The following is a 21,908-nucleotide window of genomic DNA, read 5'->3' on the forward strand; positions in this document are numbered from 1 at the left end:
CTTTCCTGTGGGAAGAAATATAAAAACCTCATAAAATTCATAGCATTCACAGCTGCTGTTAAATCTGCCAACTGGATCATGTGAACAGGGGAAAATTGACATCTCTGAAGAGGAAAAAAAAAGCTAATAACAGTCAACTTTGCTGTCTTTTCTGGAGGCCCTTTAGCTTTGTGAAGGTGTTGAGTATAGCTCCTGTACTTGGGTAGAGTGTGTGCACAGCACAATCAAACCTTTCCGCCGCAGAGCCTCTTCCATTCTCTTTGCCTGCCTGTCTAAAGGGTGAGATGTTTGCCGGCGCAACCTCTCTGCAGTGGAAGTGCTCCTGTGCTGTAGAAAGTAGGCCATTTGGGCTGACGGCTGACACAGGTCCTGTGTGATGCTCTGTGACTGTGGAGCGCTCAGAGGTTTATTTCTGGACGTTCAGCACATCATCTGTTAACTTTGTTTGCCCGATGAAGTTCTTGGTTTGTACCGGTCTGCAAACAGAGATTAGCATCTGTCTTTTTTCCACAGCTTTTTGAGACAGTTATGGATCCATGATGTAGTACTACGCCTTCAGCTGCTCTGTACTCTGATTGGTACGCCATGATGAAATGTGATACAAGTTATTTGGTTGTCATCTTAATTATTTATGCTCACCTCTGTTGGATGTGAAAATTGGGTTGTTTTGCTCTGCTGTGCGGCAAATCTTTCACTCTCTCAGAATAAACCTGAATAATATGAAAATGTTGTGGATATAGTGTCAGACCTATGTGAATATCAGAGCAGTGGATAAAACATTTTCTATTATTTATCATTTTACTGTTTTTAGTCCTGTATTCATAATTTAGGATGTTATACATTTGCTCTGCTGTCTTTCCATGATGTACCACATATGTATTATTTCTCTTTATGACAGTGTTTTGTTTGCTTGATACTAAAATGAGCTTTAAAAGTTGCCTTTTTTTTCTGCTGTGTGCTTTACAGCACTTGCCACTTTACATGCACATGCACCCTCCTCTCCTCACAAAATGCCATGTGGATTTATTCATCTCTCCCCTTCTCTGTCTCTCTCCTATTCACCATGCTCAAATTACAAGATGCTGTTTTGTGCCGGTGTGCCACAGAGACCATGCATGAAATTTATTGGCCCCGAGTCCCGCCATTTGACACGCAAGACATGGCTAACAGATCTTGTGCCATTTCCCATCTCTTCCGGCTCCTGTGTAAAGCTGACCTTTCCTGCCTCCAGGCTATATTTAAACCCTGAGCACCAGAGACTTATGGCGCCATGGGAAATTTTATTATCAACGCTCTCCATTTGTCTGACTTAATTCAGGCCTGCCGTGGATCGTGCCAAAGCATGCCGTATATTTACACTGCTGCAGCAAACAAGGGCACCGGTGACAAACCCGACCATCAACACCTTAGCATGGGCGACGCCTGGTGAAACATTCCTTTGAACTGCTCTGAGGAGCAGCCACAAGATTATAGGTTCTATTTACAGTGCCCATCACCTTGGGAAAAGTGTGAGAGGAATAAAGGAAAAGAGGGTGATATTATTCCATGAAGCGAAGGGTTGACCAGCGAGTCAAACACAAAGGGACTTGACATTTTAAAGAATCTCAGTTGGTAAAATGTCATAGATTTCAGCCACAGACACATTCATCAGCCTTTACCGTTTCTCGTCATTACAGAAGACAGTAGGCTGAATGAGCTCACGAACACACATGAGCGCCCGTATCCTCACACACGTACTTACTCGTTTTCCAACTCTCACTCAGCCATCTGCTTAACCATTCACTGACACTCTCTTTTTTTCTGCACTCTGGCAGGTCTGAGATGGGAGTTCAGAGGGTGCTCCAGGTGGATCTGAAAATGGAAAGCTTCCCGGAGCCGCTGGGCAGCCGCTGGATGGCCTGGCAGGTGGAGTACCCGGCCAGTCGGGCCGCCACACAAGAGGCCGAGACCGAGATCCGCCTGGCGCAGGAAGACCTAGCGGGCATTGTGCCCCTGGCCATGGTGAGTGTTTCCACTTGCAGCTCACTGCAACACCTAAATAGATGACAGCACACTCATCACTCTGAATGTCAAATAGGGCATCCTGATAATATAGAACATCACTTTCTATTAATTTTACACTTTGAATCAACATGCACATGAAGGAAATACTTTGCATTGGAAATGGCTGAGAGCGCAACTGGTGGCAGCCTGAAGGAGACAGATGAATGCATTCATGATTGGGTCACATGATTTGTGCAGATTTTCAATGAAGTATTAATAATAACAAAACATGAATAAACACTGGAATATCAAGCAGGATACTTGCTTTTACATCATGTGGAGTAAAAGTCATAAAAACATTGTGCAGTACTTCTACATCATTTGAGTGTATTAATTTCTGCTTCTATTCCACTGCATTTCAGATTGAAATATTACACTTCTTATTTCATAACCTTTGTTTTTTAAGTTTATTTTTCGGATTAAGATGTATTATAAGAATGTATTATAATACTGTATATGTAAAATAAACTTCCTACAGTGGCAATCTGTCCATTATCAAACTCAAACAAACTTAAAATCAAAAGGCCACTGATGGACCATAGGAGTGAAATGTACGCAGGCAAATGTACGCAGGCAAATGTATGCATGCAAATGTTTTTGCCTGCAAAAAAAAAAAATAGTCCTAAATGCGTGTTGGTCCCACACCTACACCACCCATAGACGCCTGAAGTGTGTGAGGTCCTACCCAATTCTTATGAAATATAAAGAAGAGACAAATGCTATAAAGAAAACACTCAAAATAAATTACAAATAGCTCCTACACCATGTAATATAAAATAATTAGAATTAGCTCCACCTTGACCAGCTGCAGCATAATAACACTCTTGACGGGGTCGTTCTGCATAATGAGTTCTTTGATACCTAAAGTACATTTTACAAATAATACTGAAGTACATTTACTTGATTAATTTTTAATGGCAGGACTTTTGCTTGTGAGTACTTTACATCATAGTATTACTGCTTATACTGAAATAAACTTTCTGAATACTCCTTCCACCACTGCTGACAGAGAAAGCAGTGCTGTAATGTGGGTCTGTGCCCGTAGAGTGTGTTTGGGAGCAGGACAGGAGGAAAGCATCTGTAGCTCCCAGCAGGCCTCAGATGGCGTCTGGAGGGTGGCTCTGGCCTGAGGGTAAGCCTGGAGCTGTGTGTCTCCCTCAGCGAAGCAGAAGTACTCTGTTGTGTAGATTAACCAAAGCTCCCCCTATAGAATTTCACACAGAGAGCCTTTCAGGCATCTCTGCAGCTTTGTTCAGCGACCTGTAGAGCACCGCTTCTGATTTAGATCAAGAGCATTCAGGTGAAAAAATGAGCAACATCAATTGTTTTGACTAAAGAGAAAGATGTGCTGTCACATCGGTGCTGATTACCAAAACAAAGATTGCATTCATTTCTATTTCGGTGCTTCTGATCTGCATGATACAGACCTGACTGTTGTGTCAGTGTTATTCTCTAAATATTGCCCGTAGCTGTGTAGATGATAGATGCCTGTGGGTGGCTGTTCCTGGATTCAGAGGAATGTGGCGCATCCTCACCCACTGATCCATTCTCAAGACAACTGAAGCTATGTGTCTTATGCTGCAGCATTGTTTGAGTTCCCTCTCTCACATCCTTTTCATGTCACAGATGCATCAACAGCCTCTTGCCTTGCTCTAGGAACATATAGTTAGCTCCCACACCTTCTACTGACAGAAACTGCAAAGATGTTTTGCATGATTATCTCGCAAAGCCTCTACTCATTAAAGGGATTCAGCCAGAGAAATTGCTATTGCCTGCTCACTGAAAACACAAATTTCAGATTAAATCTTTACTGATTGATTTAATTTCATTTGGCTTTTGAGCATATATAAAAGACAATACTTAACGCTTTTGTTTTTGTAAAATGAATCTGTGGATGAGCGTACTGCCTCCAAAGACTAACACTCACTCATCAATCAAATCTAAAAGTGTCGACTTTCTCACCCTGATTATTCTGCTCATTTTACCTAGAAGAGGGGGTTTTATGGCTCACTATAAATCATGTAACTTTTTTTTCTCAGTGACAAAAATCCATCTCAGTTAACCTGATATTACAATTATTTGCTAAACTTGGCAAAATCAATTAGGGACAGGATAATTTTGGCAGGAGCCTCACAGGAGATTAAGATGAATAGTGTTTCATGTGTATTAAACAGATGATACTGTGTGTGTGTGTGTGTGTGTGTGTGTGTGTGTGTGTGTGTGTGTGTGTGTGTGTGTGTGTGTGTGTGTGTGTGTGTGTGTGTGAGACATGTACAGGAAGGCTTAATATTTCTCTTTTTCCTTACCTTGATTTGCTATTCTATTCAGAGGGCCTGTCAGGGAGCCAGTGAAGCAGCTGCTGTCATGTCAGAGAGTGTGTGGATACAGTGTTTTGAACAGGATCGGGTTCCCTGATCGGTGTTATACCTTTGATACTAAGATTTTGAATTTTCATTGTCAGATGTTTACAGAAAAGAGGCTGATTTTAGCAGTTTTATTTCGTTTTACTTTTGCTTTACCATAAGGCTCCACACAAGTGCTTCTCCCACACAGACAACTTCCCAAGGTGCACAGCATCTCCAGCCACCCTATGGTACTTAGCACACAACACAAATACTTATACATGCAGACACATTCAGAACTCATTAACTCTGTCTTTCTCCCTCTGTCCCCTTTTCTCTCCCCGCTCTCCGTCACTTTTACACACACACACACACACACACACACACACACACACACACACACACACACACACACACACACAAGGCTTTTGCAATCTGCATGCGCCAATATGAGAGAAGCACACAGGCGAGAAAGGGGAAAGCTGAATTAGATTACTTGGGATCACTGTGGCATGAAAGGCCCACAGATAAGTTCCTCTCCCTCTTCTCTGCTGCACTCCTCGCTGATAGAAAAGAGGAAGTAAGGTAATGTAAGAGCAGCGTTGTCAACCCACCTTAAACACACACAGACACAGCAACTCCCCCCCCCCCCCCCCGCCCCATCCCTCCCACCACCACTACCATCATCGCCCCCACCATCACCAGCCTCTCTCCACCAAAGGGAAAACAAACTCAGTGATTCCAATACAAAACCGGTCTCTGCACACAGAAATGAAGTCAGTGAGTAGTGACTCAGTAGTGAAGACGGAGCTGTAGCAGACTTGGTACATGAAACGTAGGTGGACAGAATATGTGACAATGACATGCCCAGTAACAATGACGTTCATTGGTAGTAGGATACAGTGATTGTGAGACTAGGATAGGTTTGTAACTTCAGGAACCAAATGCTGGATTACCGTAAAGTGGCACTCCCATTCAGCAGTATGGAAATGTCATAAGGGAACCATGCAGAGAAGTGGTCAGGCCTAATGATTCCAAAATGTCTGCCAACAGCAGCACAGATTCAACCTCATCTTTTTAACAATTCAGTTACAGGCTGTTGGCTGACAACATCCACCAGCTTCTTTCCAGATACTGTACTGTAGGAAAAAAAAAAGAAGAAGTTGACTGACCATGATACATTTTTTCCACAACTCAGATTCAGTTTTGAAGTCTTTGCACAGGGAAGTTCATCTTTACTGTATATGTTGCTCTTGGTTACTTGGTTACAATGTTGTTTAATACAATGCTACAAAGGAGCCTTTCTTGCTTTTTTTTTTTTTTTAAATTGATGTTCGATTCTCTTTTCATCATAGCATTAACTGTATATTTCACAGCCCTAGCAAACTCCACCAGTAACACAGGGCAGGCTGTATGTAGCCTGTGAAGCAAAACCCTGGGCAAAATAATCCAAAAATTGCTCGATGCTGCTCCTTAAGCTTTTTTGTCTGAGTGCAAAACAATAATTGAAGTTGACTCAGATGAGGGTATCAAGCGTTTTATGAAGAGTCTGTCAAGCTTATCTCATCTGGATATTAGTCTCTGGACAGACTGAGGACACGAGAAAATCAAGCGATAGTGGATTTGAATAATGAGAGGGACATAAAATCAAAAAAAAAATACTGTTTAAAGGAGCTTTGAAAGAAATATGATTGTCTATAGTTGCCGCTGTAGTTAGCTACAGTTCTGTATCTCCACATAAAGATGAACTAAAAACCTTTTCTCGTGTCTATTGGGCGCCTTTGTTATGGTTAATGTATTTTTTTCTTTCTTTTTTTTTTTTACAAAAATGGAACATTTTTATGATCAGTAATTTTGACAGTTAATCAAGGTTACAGATGAAAGAAGGAAGAAAAAGAAATGTGGAGAAGAGAAGGGGAGAAACAGAGAAAAGGAGGAAAAAAGGGAGGGTGTTTTCAGAGCCGAGACAGTGTGGAGGGAGAAACACATGGAGAAATCCTCCAATCTTTTTTAATCAAGTTGAGAGGGGAGACTTCACAGAGCATGCTGAAGGCATCTGTTGACACAACAACTCCGTGGTTTTGCTCTAGAAAGTCCTTTCATCTGTAATTAGCACTAATTAGTCTAATAAGCCAGACTGTATTTTGTCATAATGGAAAAGTTGCTGTAATTGTGTTTTGACCAGAAATAATCTCATAAACTGAATGAGGATCCATAACTGACCATGTCTCTAAAGGTTGTAATGTAATAAAGCTAATGTCTGTTAGTAATGGGAAGCTTATTTTGGGTTTGATCACATTTATGGCCTATTACTTCAATGGCTCCTCAGACCCGTTCCCTACCCATTTATGCCGTTTTCTAAATTACTGCGCCCTTGCTGGAATTGATCATTATGAAAAGGTCTTTTTATTTCATTTCCCCAGCCAAGTGATGGGCTCTGCCATGGGTGACACCTCTGGGAAAGCAGCGACATCGTTTTGAAAGATGAGCTCTCGTTTTTTCTCCCACTGCCTTTGAAGAGGGCTCCTCCTGTGTGTTGTCACAGACCCACCTGCACTGGGAGGGCTCAGAGCGCTGCTCACCACTTTGTCACCAATTTCAAGCCGTGAAGCCGGAATTCTGCAAATGCAGCAATTATTTCAAAAGCAGAAAATGAAAAGAGTACTCAAAAGTTTTAGTCAGTTTAAAGCAAGGAAATGCCTCAGAACGCTTTCCGCCAACTGTTATACCGCTTGCCTGTACTGGCTTGGCTTCTTCTTCACCTGCTTTTTCAGATCTCTTTCTCTTTTTTCTCCACCTCTTTTCTCTGCCTATTCTTCCGCCTGCTTGTTCCATACAAACACACATTAATATATTAACTATGTAGATTAATTGCTTCCCTTGTCACCCTCCTCCTCCTTCCCTTGGCATCCTCCATTTCACTTAAAGTGTGAAAGAGCTGTGTGTTTTTTGGGTCATCTTGAGATGGATCTTAAAGGCAGTAATTGGATGCCTGCGCAGATTCCCCTGCACAGTAGGAGGCTGGTCCATTATCTTTTACCATCGAGAAGTAATACGCTCCTGTCCAGGCTGCCCTCATCATCATTACCCATGCTGTGGATGTATGGTGATGGAGAGGGAGCAGGAGGACAGGGCATACATCATATCTGGACTCATCAGTCTTCCTGTTCCAGCCGAGACACCAAACTGTGCACGCTCACACGAGCTTCGTGGCTATAGAGAGGAGGAGAAATGAAAGCAGCCGTTTGTATTCACATACCGCTGCAATGTATCGTTAAACAATACATCATCACCCCGGCCTTCTCTGGCCACTTCTGCTCTCACATGATAAAGTCATCTATCAACATCCTCCAATGAATGTTTCATTTTACTCCTTTCGATTCCATTCCCTCTGTTGCAATGCACATCTTCTCTGCCAGGCAAGTGAAATCTGGAGAACCATTTATCAAACACATAGTTAGACATACATACATGAGCACTTATATGGCAGCTAATCCTGCAGAAAGGCATCACATGCACACGAAATATCATGCAAGCTGTTTATCAGAAGAGCACATGCAGCATACCTTTACATGAAAATACCTGATTTCCATCGTCTAATAACCTCAGCCATTCTGTTCCACTCGTGTTGAGTCTCTGTTGCATACCCCTGCTGTTTTAGTGGAACAGGATAACCATAGCATTTTTTTCACATAGTGTGAATCATGCAGTTTACAATAAGGGGCTGATGGATGGACCCCAAGCGAGCAATCCTTTAGCATCTACTACAGCTTAGGGGCTGATGATGAAGTGGTAGCACTAATTGAGGCTGCCGCAGTATGCACATGTGGCTTACTTCTAATGCTAATGGTAATTAGGACAATGGATTGTGACAAATGCCCAGCTAATCCAGAACATGATCAGAGTCCTTGACGGTGTGTGGCTGAACATTTCCCATGTTCCTTAATTCCTTTGTCGTCTCAGGATGTAAAAAGTGTTTCGACGAACTGACACTCATTTTCACTGTGACTCCTTGTACAGTAACAAGTGAGGAAATGGGTAGGTGAACTACTGTACCTTTTCATGCCACTGCTGCACAGTGGGAGTTACCTTTAAAAGGAACAGATATATCGAAATTTAATGGCAAATGCTTTCAGTGTCACTGAGGGCAGGAGACTGTATGTTCTGAAATCTTTTTGTAATTGAAATTCTAAAAGTGAGAGGGATGGGTTTGTTACCTTTTAAAACATACCCTCGCACAACCTCTGTTTGTTTTTGTGGCTTGTGATTACAGCTTTAGATGAATACATTTTGCTGCTGCGGAACCTATTTCTGCAAAGCTTGTTTGCTACGGTGACATCAGAAAACTATCAGTCTCCATTAAGAAAACTAACCTTTCCGCAGTGCTTTTGAAATCAGAACTGAAGAAGCCTCTTTGGATGAGAGGTGAAATGTCTTCAAGTATTACAACCAAGTCCAGTTACCCTCGATTCAACTTTTTTTGAATAACCATGACCTCGATGACTGACAATCTTCACAGACAGCTTTTGAAAGCTCCTCCAGCAGTCAGGTCAAATGACTTAACTGTACCATTGCAATTCTCAGAAGATGATCCACAACGCTGTGTGATTCATGCATGAAACACTGCATTTGTGTTAAAGTTTATTTTGCTGTTCCCACAGAAAACGGCCAAGACCTCTACCCTGTGGAACCACTTATGTTCTCCTTTCTCTAATGGATCGCAGTGAACTTTCATCCCCGTTGCTGCAGTCCTCTCAGTTCTCCTAACTCTGTCAGTAATTTTGAAAAACAAAATTTGTACATCAAAAATGTAGGGATGAATTGACGGGCAGATCCAGACCGGCAAATCAATCTCAGAGTGACAAGGTCTGCACATGTCTATATCTTGCATTTCCATAATTGTTAACATCCCACTTCACATTCTGAGTCTGTTCTGTTTCATTTTGACTTTAATCCTGGCCCACTGAGGTTTGAAAGGAATGTGTGTATTTTTTAGCAGTGATGGACTCTACAGTGGAGCTGACCTTTGCGCCTGCTGAGAGAGGTCCGTGTCCAGAGGGCAGCTAAGCCAAGCTAAGCCAAGCTAAGCTGGCAGTATGGATCTCGATCAGAGACGGGTGAAGAAATCAGACAAAGATCAGGAGGTCATCCCCCTACAGGCATGGTTGGCTGTTGGTGAAGAACTCTTCATCGATCGCCTGAGTGTGATAGATATTGGGCTGAAATTGAGCAGACTGGCGCAGGCAGAGTTGTTTCCCTGCCTTCTGGCCTCCAGGCCCCCCGGCTCAATGGGCAAACAGCAGGGGCACGAGCAAGGCATTGCTTTAGCAGCGCCAGCATCAGTCAAAGCGCCTGCCAGCTCCCTCCCCTGAGCTCCTGTAGCTCTCTCACTCATCTCTAGGTGAACAGAGAGCTGGTTGTGTCCCCAGTGCCTGACCTTGATTTGAGAGCTGAACCTGACTGTTGTTGAAATTCACCAGGGACACCTACTCCTCCCTCCTGACCCAATGATCTAGATGTATTACAGGTATGGTATTCATGAGAATTGCAGGCGATTTGTCCTATAAACTTAAAATATAGTATTTCCACGTCCAATCATGTTTTATTCACAAGCTCCTTTTTACTACTTGAGGAGCAATTCATGTTCACTGGGCTCCAGAGGGTGGCTCCGTCCTGCCAGCACCAACCTTCAATAATTCCTTTTTTGAAATTTGATTTTGTTAGCACACACGCTATTGAGCACTCTCTTAATGTCCCTTCATATTATGGACATGCAGTTTTACAATAGATGCCCTGAAGACGCATGCTTTATATTCTGTGTGTTTCTTTTGAAAATAAAACATGATGATTGATAAGATTTCAGATTCACCCTTAGAAAGGCCCTTTGCTTTGTAGAAAATGAAATTTACTGTCAATAAGCCGTGTCGATTAAGGAATTGGGCACAATTCATAATGTAATTAATATTTGTGGGAGGATTTGTCCCGTCAGCAGCGCGTCATTGTGACACTTCCCTGCAGCCATAAATCATGTGCACTCATAAATAATTTACAATTGAGAGCAACCTAGTGTGACTAAAACATCAATATTGTCCATGAACTGTTGTGTAAATCCTTTTACATAACCGACCAAGAGGCTCAGATGAAAAAGTATGAGTTCTTGATATGTCATTGGCTGCCCTACTTTTGAAGTTTGTGAGGGCAACAATACAATATAAATCTTTCCACCACTGAGTCCATTAAGCTTAGGAATTTTTGTGGTTCTGTGGAAGTTTATGCTGAACTTTTTAACTTCAGGTACTGTGAGAAGCGTCTGGAAGGTTCAGTGCAAACTGCTTTTTCTTTTGATGTTTACTTTCTTACTTTGCTGCTTTCAGAGTCACAATTACTTGACTGTCAAAAGTCAAATTCAGGTCAGACATTTAGTAGGAAAATGCTTTATTCTTTTATTTCAGTCAGAGACACTTAATATAAGGAACTGGGCATGTAAATCATTATATATTTAGATTTAGGCGGAAAAGGCTCTGATATCTGAGGGATCTGAAAGGATCAGAGCAGTGGTGGTAATGCTGCAGGCAAGCTTACTTCCATAAAGGAATATTTCAGTATCTTACAAGATATGATTATTTGCTTTATGGCAAAAAAAAAAAAAAAATCTTTACAATTAATTTGAAGCTACAGCCATTGCATCAACTTTTGCTTAAGTTTGCATAATGACTGGAAGCGGCAGGAAACAGCTTGTCTGGCTAGCAAGTTGTGCTTGTGCAGGGGATTATTAGCTGGACTGTGACTTCCAGGAGCCTTTTCATCAATGTAAGGTTGTCAGGCAACCAGCAGAGACTCTGAAGACACTGCTTCTGACTAAAAAACAATCCAGCAAATAGTCCCAAGTAAAACCAGAACCTTCCTTTACTATATTTTAATTTCTGTATGAAATAAACAGGATATAATGTGTTAAGCAGAAAGCTTTAGAAGTGCTGGTGAGCAGATTTTTTGACAGAGCCATTTGAGCTGTTTCGCCCTGCTCAAAGTCCTCATGCTAAACTAAGCTAATGGTCTGGTGGTGGTGGAAGCATATTTTCCATACAGACACGTGAGCTGTATCAATCTTCTCATATAACTCTAGGGGAACAAATGCATTTTAGTTCAATTTTAGTTAACAACACCAAAAGCTTAGTACATAGGGTGGAGGTTTTGGATGGTGGAAGAACCTGCAGCAGCAAACAGGACTGGCAAGGGTAGCGTAACAGTGTCAGGTAAGAACGACTGGAGTGTACACCTGCTTGAATATAATTGCACGTGACTAGTCAGCTGGTGGCCAAACAGCTAATGAATGACCTAGTCATTGTGAGGCATGATAAAAGCGACTTCAATGTTCTGCCTGAACTAACACTATGTTCTGTACAGTTAACTATAACAGTCTTATATTTGTATCTAATAGGTTTCATTAGCAATGCCTACAAATGCATACAATTTGCCAAAACAAACAAACAAAAACTATATGATACAAAAGAACTGCAGTGTATTTCAGAAGTTACACCCACAAATATGCCAGCCTAACAATTCAGCTCATTCACATAGTGCCACTTTTGTGTGCTTTGCTCCATCTACGTACTTTGACAGGGACTGAAGTGCCCTTTCTATAATATCTCTTAATTACCGAATGAGGTACCTATTAAAGTGGCCCTCGACATGACTGCTAATTCCCAGGCACCAGTTCACTGTGTCCATGTGATCCTCAGCATGATCTCTCATTACCACTCCTTTTAAATTGACACCTTCTGGAGCGGATCCACTATCAAAGCAGCCATCGAGTTAATCTTCCCCCCGACCAGCCACGGCCAACAGTAATGAGCAGATCAGATCTCTGACTGGCGTGTACCTCAGACAGGGCACTGCTACTGAAAAGCGGTTAGAGGTATTTTAGGAGGCAGCGAGGGATGACCGCTGAGTGGGGATTGGTCTTTGTGTGCCATGTAGTGTAGCCACCTTCACCCCATCAGCCAGGAAGAAACAAGGAAAAGGGGTAGACAGGAGAGGAACTGGTTGGTTCTTGAAGGAGCAAGAGTGGGAAGAGAAGAGAAGGAAGCAAGAGAGAGACCCTCATTAAAAGGCAGTGTGTTGGCTTCACAACCATCCCACCACTTCAATGCGCTGTCATGCAGTGATGTATCGCTCTGCATGGTGCTACGAAGGCCTTTATTCCCACTCTCCTCCATGTTTCTCGATTCTAGCCAATTAAACGCCCACTGGAATAGAGGGGAGGAAGTGCCACATTGAGCAATGCACAATGTGCAGAGAGAAGCTGATGAAAGGACATGTCTCTTTTAGTCTGCTTAATAGCTTCAGGACACTGTCTGAGTGGCGTTTAATGTCTACAGCATATAATTCACTATCCCCCTACTCCCATTTCAGTTTCCTCACACGTACGCATACTTTATCACCAAGGGATGAAAATGTTTATCAGAACTATGAATATTTCATTCACTATAGGTTAGTTGGCTATTGGCATATTCCATGGCCTTTTTTTTAATGCTTTTGCTCTTGAAATGACATGAAAGATCATAAAGAGACTCAATGACAAGTCATCAATCATGACAGTAAAAGCACCAGATTAGGTGTTTTGGCTTACAGGGTTTTTTAGAATAGAATAGCCTTTGTTGTCATTAAACAATGTCCAACGAAATTACAGTGGCACTTCCCTCGAAGGTGCTTGTGTGTAATAAATTGTAATTGTAATAAAAAAGAAAATAAAAAATATATATATAAAGATAAAAATGCTGCTCTGACTTGTGCTTTTCAGTTTATCTGGACAGCCTGTTGGCTTTAAGACAGCCATAACAATGAAGGACTGACATGAATAGGTGTACACACTAAGCATATACACTGTGTTTACCACCCTCTCTTCTGTCTGCTGTACAATGAATAATGCAGGCCCTAAAATCCCCAACTCAACACTGTGCTTGACCTGTTCATTTGTCGCTGTAGCCAGGATGGTGGGGTCAGAATGTGGATGTGTTAGCGCCGGGTAGAGGCAGAGGCTAATCGCAACACCAGGACAGGCTGCTTCACTACTTCTCATGCTGCCCGTGTCACTCAGGCTGACACCATAAATCTCACTTATTTTCAGATCCAACCGAGACACAGGCAGAAATTACGGCCCAGAACACATTACCAGCCACAGCAGCGTGCTGAATGCTAACAGAGAAATCCTTGATAAAGCAGACAGGCAGTTCTCCCACAGATTATTGAACAAAAAGACTCCTATCTGTGAGACTTGAGGGAGCAGATTGGTTTGTAAGTAAAGCACAAACACCAGCTTCAACAGTTGGGAATCAAATGAACTACAAAGCATGCTGCTTGCATAGAAACGGCTTTAAAATTATAAATAAGCGCACTTGTACAACTGTATTGCCGTCTCTTATGTACTTTGTTTAAGCATTTCTACATTAAGTGATATCCAAATATTATTTGTCTTTTCTTTCTCATACGTACTGGCATCATACAGAAAGGAGGACACATGTCAATGGGGAGGCACAGGGAGGTAAGGGACAGAAAGACGTGACAAGGCCCTTGTAAAGACAATGCTCTTCTTATTTAAATAGTATTTTGCCCAAAAATATAAATAAGCAACACACTTTGCTGTACATTTTGTACAATTAGTTAGTCAATGGCCATGGTGCTTTATAAGTGAGATAATTCATTCAGACCCTTGCATTTATGAAAAACAAAGCTCTCTGCATGGTGAGTTATTTTCAGATAACTGCAGGCTTTATCGTGGATTATCTCTTAATAAATCACGGCCCCATTAATCTTGAAACAATAGAATATAAATGTGAACAAATGAGGACATTACCAACAGGCTCGGGCTATGCCATAATTTACATGATGTGTAATTTTGTTAGATTTATCAGGAAATCCATTGGATTATTATTTGATAGAAAGGGAGATTGCTTTATGACAGAAAGCTGACACCATTTTCACTTTGCAACACATCTACATCTTTCATCTCCCGTTCAGGCTGCGTCATTCCAACTTCACTTTTTCCTTATATACTGGGTGTTATCAAAGCTCTTGTCGTTACTGTTCATGAAATAAATGCACAAAGCACAGTTGGTTAGATATTAGGTATTAAGTGACATCTTCACTTCACTTCTACTGCAAGCAACGTGCTCAAGAAACAAATTGCTACACACAGCAACTTTGAATATTCTAAAATGAAAAATCATAAAAACAAAGCAGTTACAGAACATAACTGCATAACAGTTTTTTATTTTTTTTTTAATTCCCCTTTAGGATATCTCAAGTAAGAAACTCATTATTCTCAGACTATAATAAAAGCTCTCATGTAATAGAATAATTTTTCCAATTTCAAAGGCTCATATTTCATTGTGTCTCCTTTCACACTACTGTAAGCTAACTGAGTAACACTGCTGATGTGCACCACTGGTCTCCATTTTGTGTTTAATTGTGCTGTCTGTGTCTGATTGTGTGAACCATTGATGCATCACTGTGGGATCCCGCTGTGGCTTATTACTGCCAGGCCCTGCTCTCTGCTGCTCTCAACCTGCTGGGTCATCTCCAGCTGCTGTAATCTAACATTAGCCTCTACTTTCACCAGGTCCCAACCATTTACCCCATCATGTATTATGGACGACCCTCTGGAAATGGAGGAATCCCAGTAGACACAGAATTAATTTACAGCAGCCCTTGATTTTAAGGAGAATTGAATCAAAGTCAGTGGCACGGGGAGAGAGGGGTTTATATTGCTATATAACACTGTCACAGTCTATAAAATTGGAATGAAATTCATTTGAAGATTAAGTGTTTTCTGTGATTCATTGGTATCTCCTGGCTCGAGTAATAATTATTTCAGTCCAGCGCTGAATGGTCTCAGTAACTGATGCTTACAAATGACTACGCTCCTTTCAACCAAACTTAATCCTGTTCTCCTTTTCTGAATGATTCTCAAGCTCACAAACACAGGGTGAGTCTTTACAAAGCAAGTTAACAGAGTAGTGTACAAAACTGGTGTACTTCTGTGGTAACTGTGGAATACACATGAATGTGGTGACACTGAGTCAGACGCTGTAGATTGGTCCTGTCTACGCTTGTTAGGTCTAACAATATTATTCTCAATAAATGTGACATTTTGTTCAACAGACATCACTCCAGAGTTTGATTTTTCTATTAAAAGAAAAAAGTAATAGCTGCTACCTCAATAGAATAACACAGGCATGTCTTTAGTGCTGGAAAAGATTCAATACAAAGGGAAAAAAATAGGGTGTCTTGGGGTTCCTGCCCATTGAAATTAAGGAAAATAAGTGCCGGTCTTTTGTGTAAGACCATCCCAAGAGCAGAATGAAAACAGCTGACAATGAAAGACTTTTGTCCTGCTGTACAATTAGCTAAAGCCATTTCTGTTCCCCAACAGAAAGAAGGCTGTGTTCGTCATACAGCAGAAGTATTGAGAGGTACACTTTGACCTCAATGGCAGCTATTTACTCTGGTGCCCAGGGTTCCATAGCAATCTGTGCAATTGAAGTGAAATTTCTTTGGGCTGAATAGGCAGAAGAGACAAGCCAATGTGCATGGGTGACTAGAGAGCAAAAGTTACCGCAAAATTATCTTAACTGGCCCCAATTATTTTCTGTGACAATAGCGGTGTATGTGAGTGTGTGTGTGTGTAGCCTAAGTTTAATAAAAGGTTAAGATTTCTGTTCAGAGTAATGAAGCTCTGCCATTAAATTTAAAGAACCAGGGCTATCTCGACTGCTGAGGTCTCTCCTTCAGAGTACCTCCACTACAGTCCAGGAGCAAATTATAGCATTGGTGCTTTTTACATAGAGGCTGGTTAAAAGTGTTTGGCCAGCAAGTACTAATCTACACAAGAAGGATCTGACTGACTCCTGGCGGGTTAAGTTTCTGATGAGTGTTTTATCATATGAAAAATTATATGATAAGCCAAACTGTAGTAACTGGTCACCGAGAAACAGCCAACTAACTAGACAACTAAAACTAAAGAGCTAACCTTAGCTAAAACTAATGACCACTGTTTAACTTTTTTTTTTCTAGCTGTTATCTGTAATTGTAAAATATGCAGTTGGCATCTTGGTATTTTAGCTTGTTATGAATGAACACAGTTTGATGGTTGATACTACATTTTCTCCTTGCATTACAACCAAATGCAAAGTGGCATACAGCATTTTTTTTAGTTATTATGTTGGTTCTGTTCTGTGGCAATGCTTTTTTTTTTGTACTAGGCAATTACACATACACAAGAGTAGGGTAATCACAACCACTGCAGAGACGGCAAAAGAGCCTTCAATGTGCTGTGGATTCAAGTCAACATGAATAAAAGCTGGAACATTCCTGGCAACAGAAATACTCAGTGACTGCATTATGTTACTGATGATGTGTCTGAGTAGAGACGGAAATGATTGGTAGAAAAATACTCATGTAATAGAGCAAAATACTTTTCCCACATGAAAATATAATGTTCAAGCCAAATCTAAAATTTTTGTCTGCCAATCTGCAATTTCAGTGACAAGCCAACCACAATGTTATGCTAATTACTTTAATCAGTTAGATGGCTGTAGAGCATGGCAGTGAGGGGAATGCTATGTATTCATCCTACTTACATTCATAATGATTAGAATAACCCCCGAATAGTTGTGGCTAAATTCATATTCAGTTACTCAGCGAACAAACTTAACAGTAACTATTCAAAAATCTATAGAAACAAAACACTGCATGTGGCACCTTTAGAAACTAAAGAAATTCTTCTCTGGAGATCAAACTAGACTCTAGTTGTACAGTGAGCCTGGTACAGAATTTAAATGACAAAAACATGGATTTTTAGCTGTTGTAACAATACCCTGGACAATGAGCTCACCAGCTGCCATCAGTCATTAGCTGTCTACCCAGCAGTGGTTCTGATTTCACAGTGGTTTACCAAATAATCACTAATTGAGCTGTGATTATGCAACGCCTCGAGGTAATTTTCAATACCACTTGTTACTTGCACTTTTTCCATTCTTTCTGAGCTGTTAATTACTGATTGTCTATTATTGGGTGGATTAGAGACCTGCCAGGCCTTTGACCGGTACTGTCCTGAGCTCACTGTCTCTCTTTCTGTCTCTAGGACTCTGAGATTTTGAACACGGCTGTGCTGACTGGCAAGACAGTGGCTGTCCCAGTAAAGGTGGTGACCATTGGAATAGACGCCTCTGTTACAGATGTCTCCGAAGCAGTCAAGTGTCTCTCTACAGATGAGGACGTGGTCAAGGTCAGTAAGATGAACTGTTGAAAGGGAAATTAAATTCTGTGTGTCTTCAAATATATAATTTCCAATGTTTTTTCAAATGTGGTATATATGCAGCTGGAACACTGTGTGACTCTGTGACAAGGTGAAGCACAAATATGATGATATAAATATGGACAGACACATTGTTACTGCAATTAGCAGCACAAAATTGCTGCTCCTTTTCTCAAATGTCTGCTATGTAAAGGGATTTTTTCAGTGGATTTCAGTGCAGTTAAAAGCCAGTGCAGTGACTCAAAGAGAAGGAACCATAATGTGCACACACATACATACATATATATATATATATATATATATATATATATATATATATATATATATATATATATATATATATATATATATATATATATATATTGTAATAAATTACAAATTGAAAAAGGATTAACTACAAATATGCACTTAATGACTGGCACTATGCAGGTATTGTCAGGCTTTACAGACACTGCATTCAAGCTTAGGTGAAATCAATACTGTAAGTATTAAAAATGCGACAGACATGAAGGTTTTCTATGTTTAGCACATCTATATAAATCCTCCAGAAAGGATAAACAAACACCAGCAAACAACATGAAAGTGCGTGTTTGATATGCAACGACTGCTGACAGGTTGCTCAAGTTTTCCTTTATTTTTAGAGCCCCTTTCAAACCTAGGGCACAAGGCACAACAGAATTAAAAAGTCCCTTACAGTGTTATAAAGTTGAGCCCTGGTATGAGTCGCTTTGCTCTCTAATAAAAAAAGAAGTTGCTCTCAACCAGAATCCCAGTCACTGCTTTATAATCTATAGAAGGACTCAATAAAAAACCAGAGAAAAAAATCACACGTCTGTGGTCTGTTTCCAGTTCCAAGTGGCAGAGATGTTGTTCGGCATCTAGAAACAGCACCCTGCTGTGCCAAGGGTTCGTTCCAATCATGTCTCCTGTCTGAACCTGTCAAGATCAGAAAGGGTAGCAGGATGCAGAAAATCAAACTCCAGTAATTTACACTAAAGAATGACAATGAAACAAAATCTAAAACTAAAGAAGAGAAGGATATTTTGCCACATTGGTCCACCTTATCATGTGTGATGCGTGACTTAGGGATGGTTAAGTGAGTTCCAGAGGGAAATTAAATTGCAGTCAAAGATGTTTTTAAAAAAAAAAAAAAAAAAAAGCCACAGATCTCTAGTTCAGAACATTCATCGTGCATGCTCACTGCTGCTCACTCAGGGAAGTTTTGTTCTAATCATAGCCTGCGATCATGTGTGTAAACATGACTAATTTATCTAATTCTGACCTAGGGAATTAGTGGTAAGTAAACACAGAGTGACATTAAACCTGAATAATGAATCACTGTGCACATTAAATGATGCTTCTACTCACTTGTGGCCTTATAATTACAGTGAATTTGAAAGAAATACCTCAGGTCACATGCTTTTTCTTTAAACCTCTTTAGGGACTTGTCTTGCTTAAACAAATTTTGGACGACGTGTGGGCAGAAATAAGGCTCTGCCATCATTATTACATATCATGCATATTTTTGACATGAGTTTTAAACGTATCATTTGCTGTGAGTTTTGTTTATTTCTGTCTGACTTTCAATGAGAAAGTCTGATCCATATTCTAGCATTAAAAAAATGTTGAAATGCAAATTCAGAATTTACCTTCGTCTCCCAGGTTTTTTTTTTTTTTTTTAAAGAAAATATGCATTTCAGTAGCTCACAAAGGAAAGAATAATTAAAACAGCAACACAAACACAGTCTACTGTTGTGTATTCATGAGTTTCCATGTTAGTCATGAACTGTAGTTACTCAAGGTCATGCTGTGAGTGGGCTCTTACAACCGCTGCTATTATGAAACAGGCCCATTAGAATATGCACAGACCTTCTCCTTGCGTTGAAGTGAGTGGTGTAGCTTATGCAGAGGAGTCTGAGTGGCTTAATTGCTTCTGTCAAGCCAAGTCTGTGTACAAGCCAGAGACAGGCTCACCCCACCTTCATGCTCCCTTCTCCCATCGCTCATATCTGCCATGGATTGTATCTGTCTGGTGAGTTGTTAATTTCCTTGGCTAGATCCAGAGACAGCCGTAATGTCCTCTGTAAGTATTCTCCCGTTAGCTGCTTAATGTGTCTGATTAATGTGGCAAAGGATCCTCCTGGACGTTTATGATATTTTGTGAATCAGAATGACAGAGGGTGTGTAATTCACAAACATGCTCCCACCATCAGTCTGCCACAACACACATCCTGATCAGGGGTTAAAGGGCTTGCTGATTAAACGGAGGTGTCTTTATATGTTAAAATATTGATTTGGAGCTGTGTTGGTCAGTAATCCAGCACAGCAGGAAGATGTAAGCACATCAGTGTAATGTGATGGGATGGCTGGATGTCAGCCGCCATGTTTTCCATAATTGTTTCTGCTTAGATTGTTTGGGAATAGATTGAAGAAATGCCAGCAGGCAGTTAATTTGCCTGTCATGGGACATCCTGCAGCAGAGCTGTATGTTAATAAATCCCATACTCATTTACACGTTCTTTTCCTATCACAAATAAAGGTAAACTGTCTTCATACAGTCGTTTTGTGAACGTGGCAAGAAAAATAAGACTGAGAGGATAAACATATTTGTCAGCCGCATCTGTTTTATTGATTATTCATATCACAGTTAGATATGGTCAATGAGCCACACATGGAGCCTAGGTATTATACAGCCTGCAACCTAATGCTCTTGCAGACAGTTTACCGAGCCCCAACTTGTGAGAAAAGTCTGAGACGAAGGGGTTGTCAAAGGCACTTCAGCCTCGGCGTAGTGAGAGAGAAAGAGTCGAACAATGAGGGCTGATAAGGAGCAAGGACTCCTCTGACATCTTTATCAATTCAAACACACTCTCACACTGGGAGCCCTGATGGAGCCCAATCTGCTCCATGACTGACTGTAGCCAGGGGAGTGATGCCGCCCTTGTAGAAATGTTCAAAGCTTCATTAAGCAACTCTGTCAGCCCCCGTTACATTGCAGTGTCATGCGGCACTAGTGCGTGAGCAAGGTGCTGTTACGAATGTTCTCTTTATGTGCTGTAAAGACAAAAAGCAAATAGCCATTGATCCTGCATGCATCCACTTGAGAATGCAGGACTTGTGCAGTCCTGAGCAGAAGTTCTCTGATGGCTGGCTGTAGCCTTGAAGGATGCCCTGCAGCAGGCTTTTCTCATAGGGGCTTTTAGAGATTCTTGTCTCTGGCTCAGGCCAGTGTACAGACATAAAGAACTCTGCTTTTATTAGCTTGCTGAGGGTTGAAAGACTTTTTCATTCCATTTAAAAATGGTCAACTCAGCTATTAAAAAAAAAAAAAAACAAATGAAAAGAAGAAAAAACAAAAGAGAATGGGGATGAAAGTTGCCTCACAGTGGCAGTGTGTATACGGTTGCATACTGTTGAATACATTTAGTGACATTAATTGTCTATTAATGGTAGCTAAATTATGGTTAAAGAGAGGGACAACAGTGGAAAGTAACTTAGTACATATACTCAAGTATTTAAGTACAATTTTGAGGTACTTGCACTTTACTTTTACTCTACTCTTCACTCTATTACATTCATTTGACCACTGTAGTTCCTGTTTACTTTTCAGAATAAAACCTTACATTAAAAAAACATAGATAAACTAATACATTGTACTGTACCTAGCCTTTTCTTGGCTTGTACCCTCACATAAAAAAGCAGTGTCTATTTGAGGCCACGTTTCAGATGTCTGTGAGTTGTTAGTTCAGAGATTAACCCCTCTGTTACAAGAGGGTCTGAGCACTTTTCTTGCCACCAGTTACAGAAAGATTGTGGTTAAGGCAAATTAATTATGTTTAAGGTATGATTATGGTTACTAAACTAAAACACTTGGTTAAGGTTGAGAAAAGATTGTGGTTACACTCAATAATAAGACAAATGATAATTATAGATCTTTGGTGGAACGCCAACTCTGCGAGGCACAAAGTCGTCCAATATGGACCTAATTTCCAGGGATATTCGCCTGTTGTCCATGTGGGTGTAAACAGAGGGGATTAACTGGAAATTCTTCCATGACTGCTTTGATGAAGGCTTTCCCGCAAGTTCCCACAAGCTCCACTAGTTCAGCCAGCTAACACACACACAGCACTGGTTATAAAGTCAATTCAGGAAATCTGCAAATATCTGCTTTTCTTTCTCCAACCCCACTGAATTTATTTTCCACAGAA

The 21,908-nt window shown here is 40.8% G+C and overlaps 1 protein-coding gene across 1 annotated transcript in view; it reads left to right on the forward strand.

The window, feature by feature from the left end:
• The window catches only part of si:dkeyp-14d3.1 (transmembrane protein 132C), a 119,207-nt gene that overhangs the window by 84,380 nt on the left and 12,919 nt on the right, over positions 1-21,908 (forward strand). Inside the window, exons 4-5 of the mRNA XM_041042267.1 lie at positions 1,815-2,001; positions 17,527-17,670. Coding sequence (XP_040898201.1) covers positions 1,815-2,001; positions 17,527-17,670 — 331 coding nt within the window. The remainder of the gene's footprint in view (positions 1-1,814; positions 2,002-17,526; positions 17,671-21,908) is intronic.

Source organism: Toxotes jaculatrix, chromosome 7 (genome assembly GCF_017976425.1).
Source record: "Toxotes jaculatrix isolate fToxJac2 chromosome 7, fToxJac2.pri, whole genome shotgun sequence".
Taxonomy (NCBI): Eukaryota; Metazoa; Chordata; class Actinopteri; family Toxotidae; genus Toxotes; species Toxotes jaculatrix.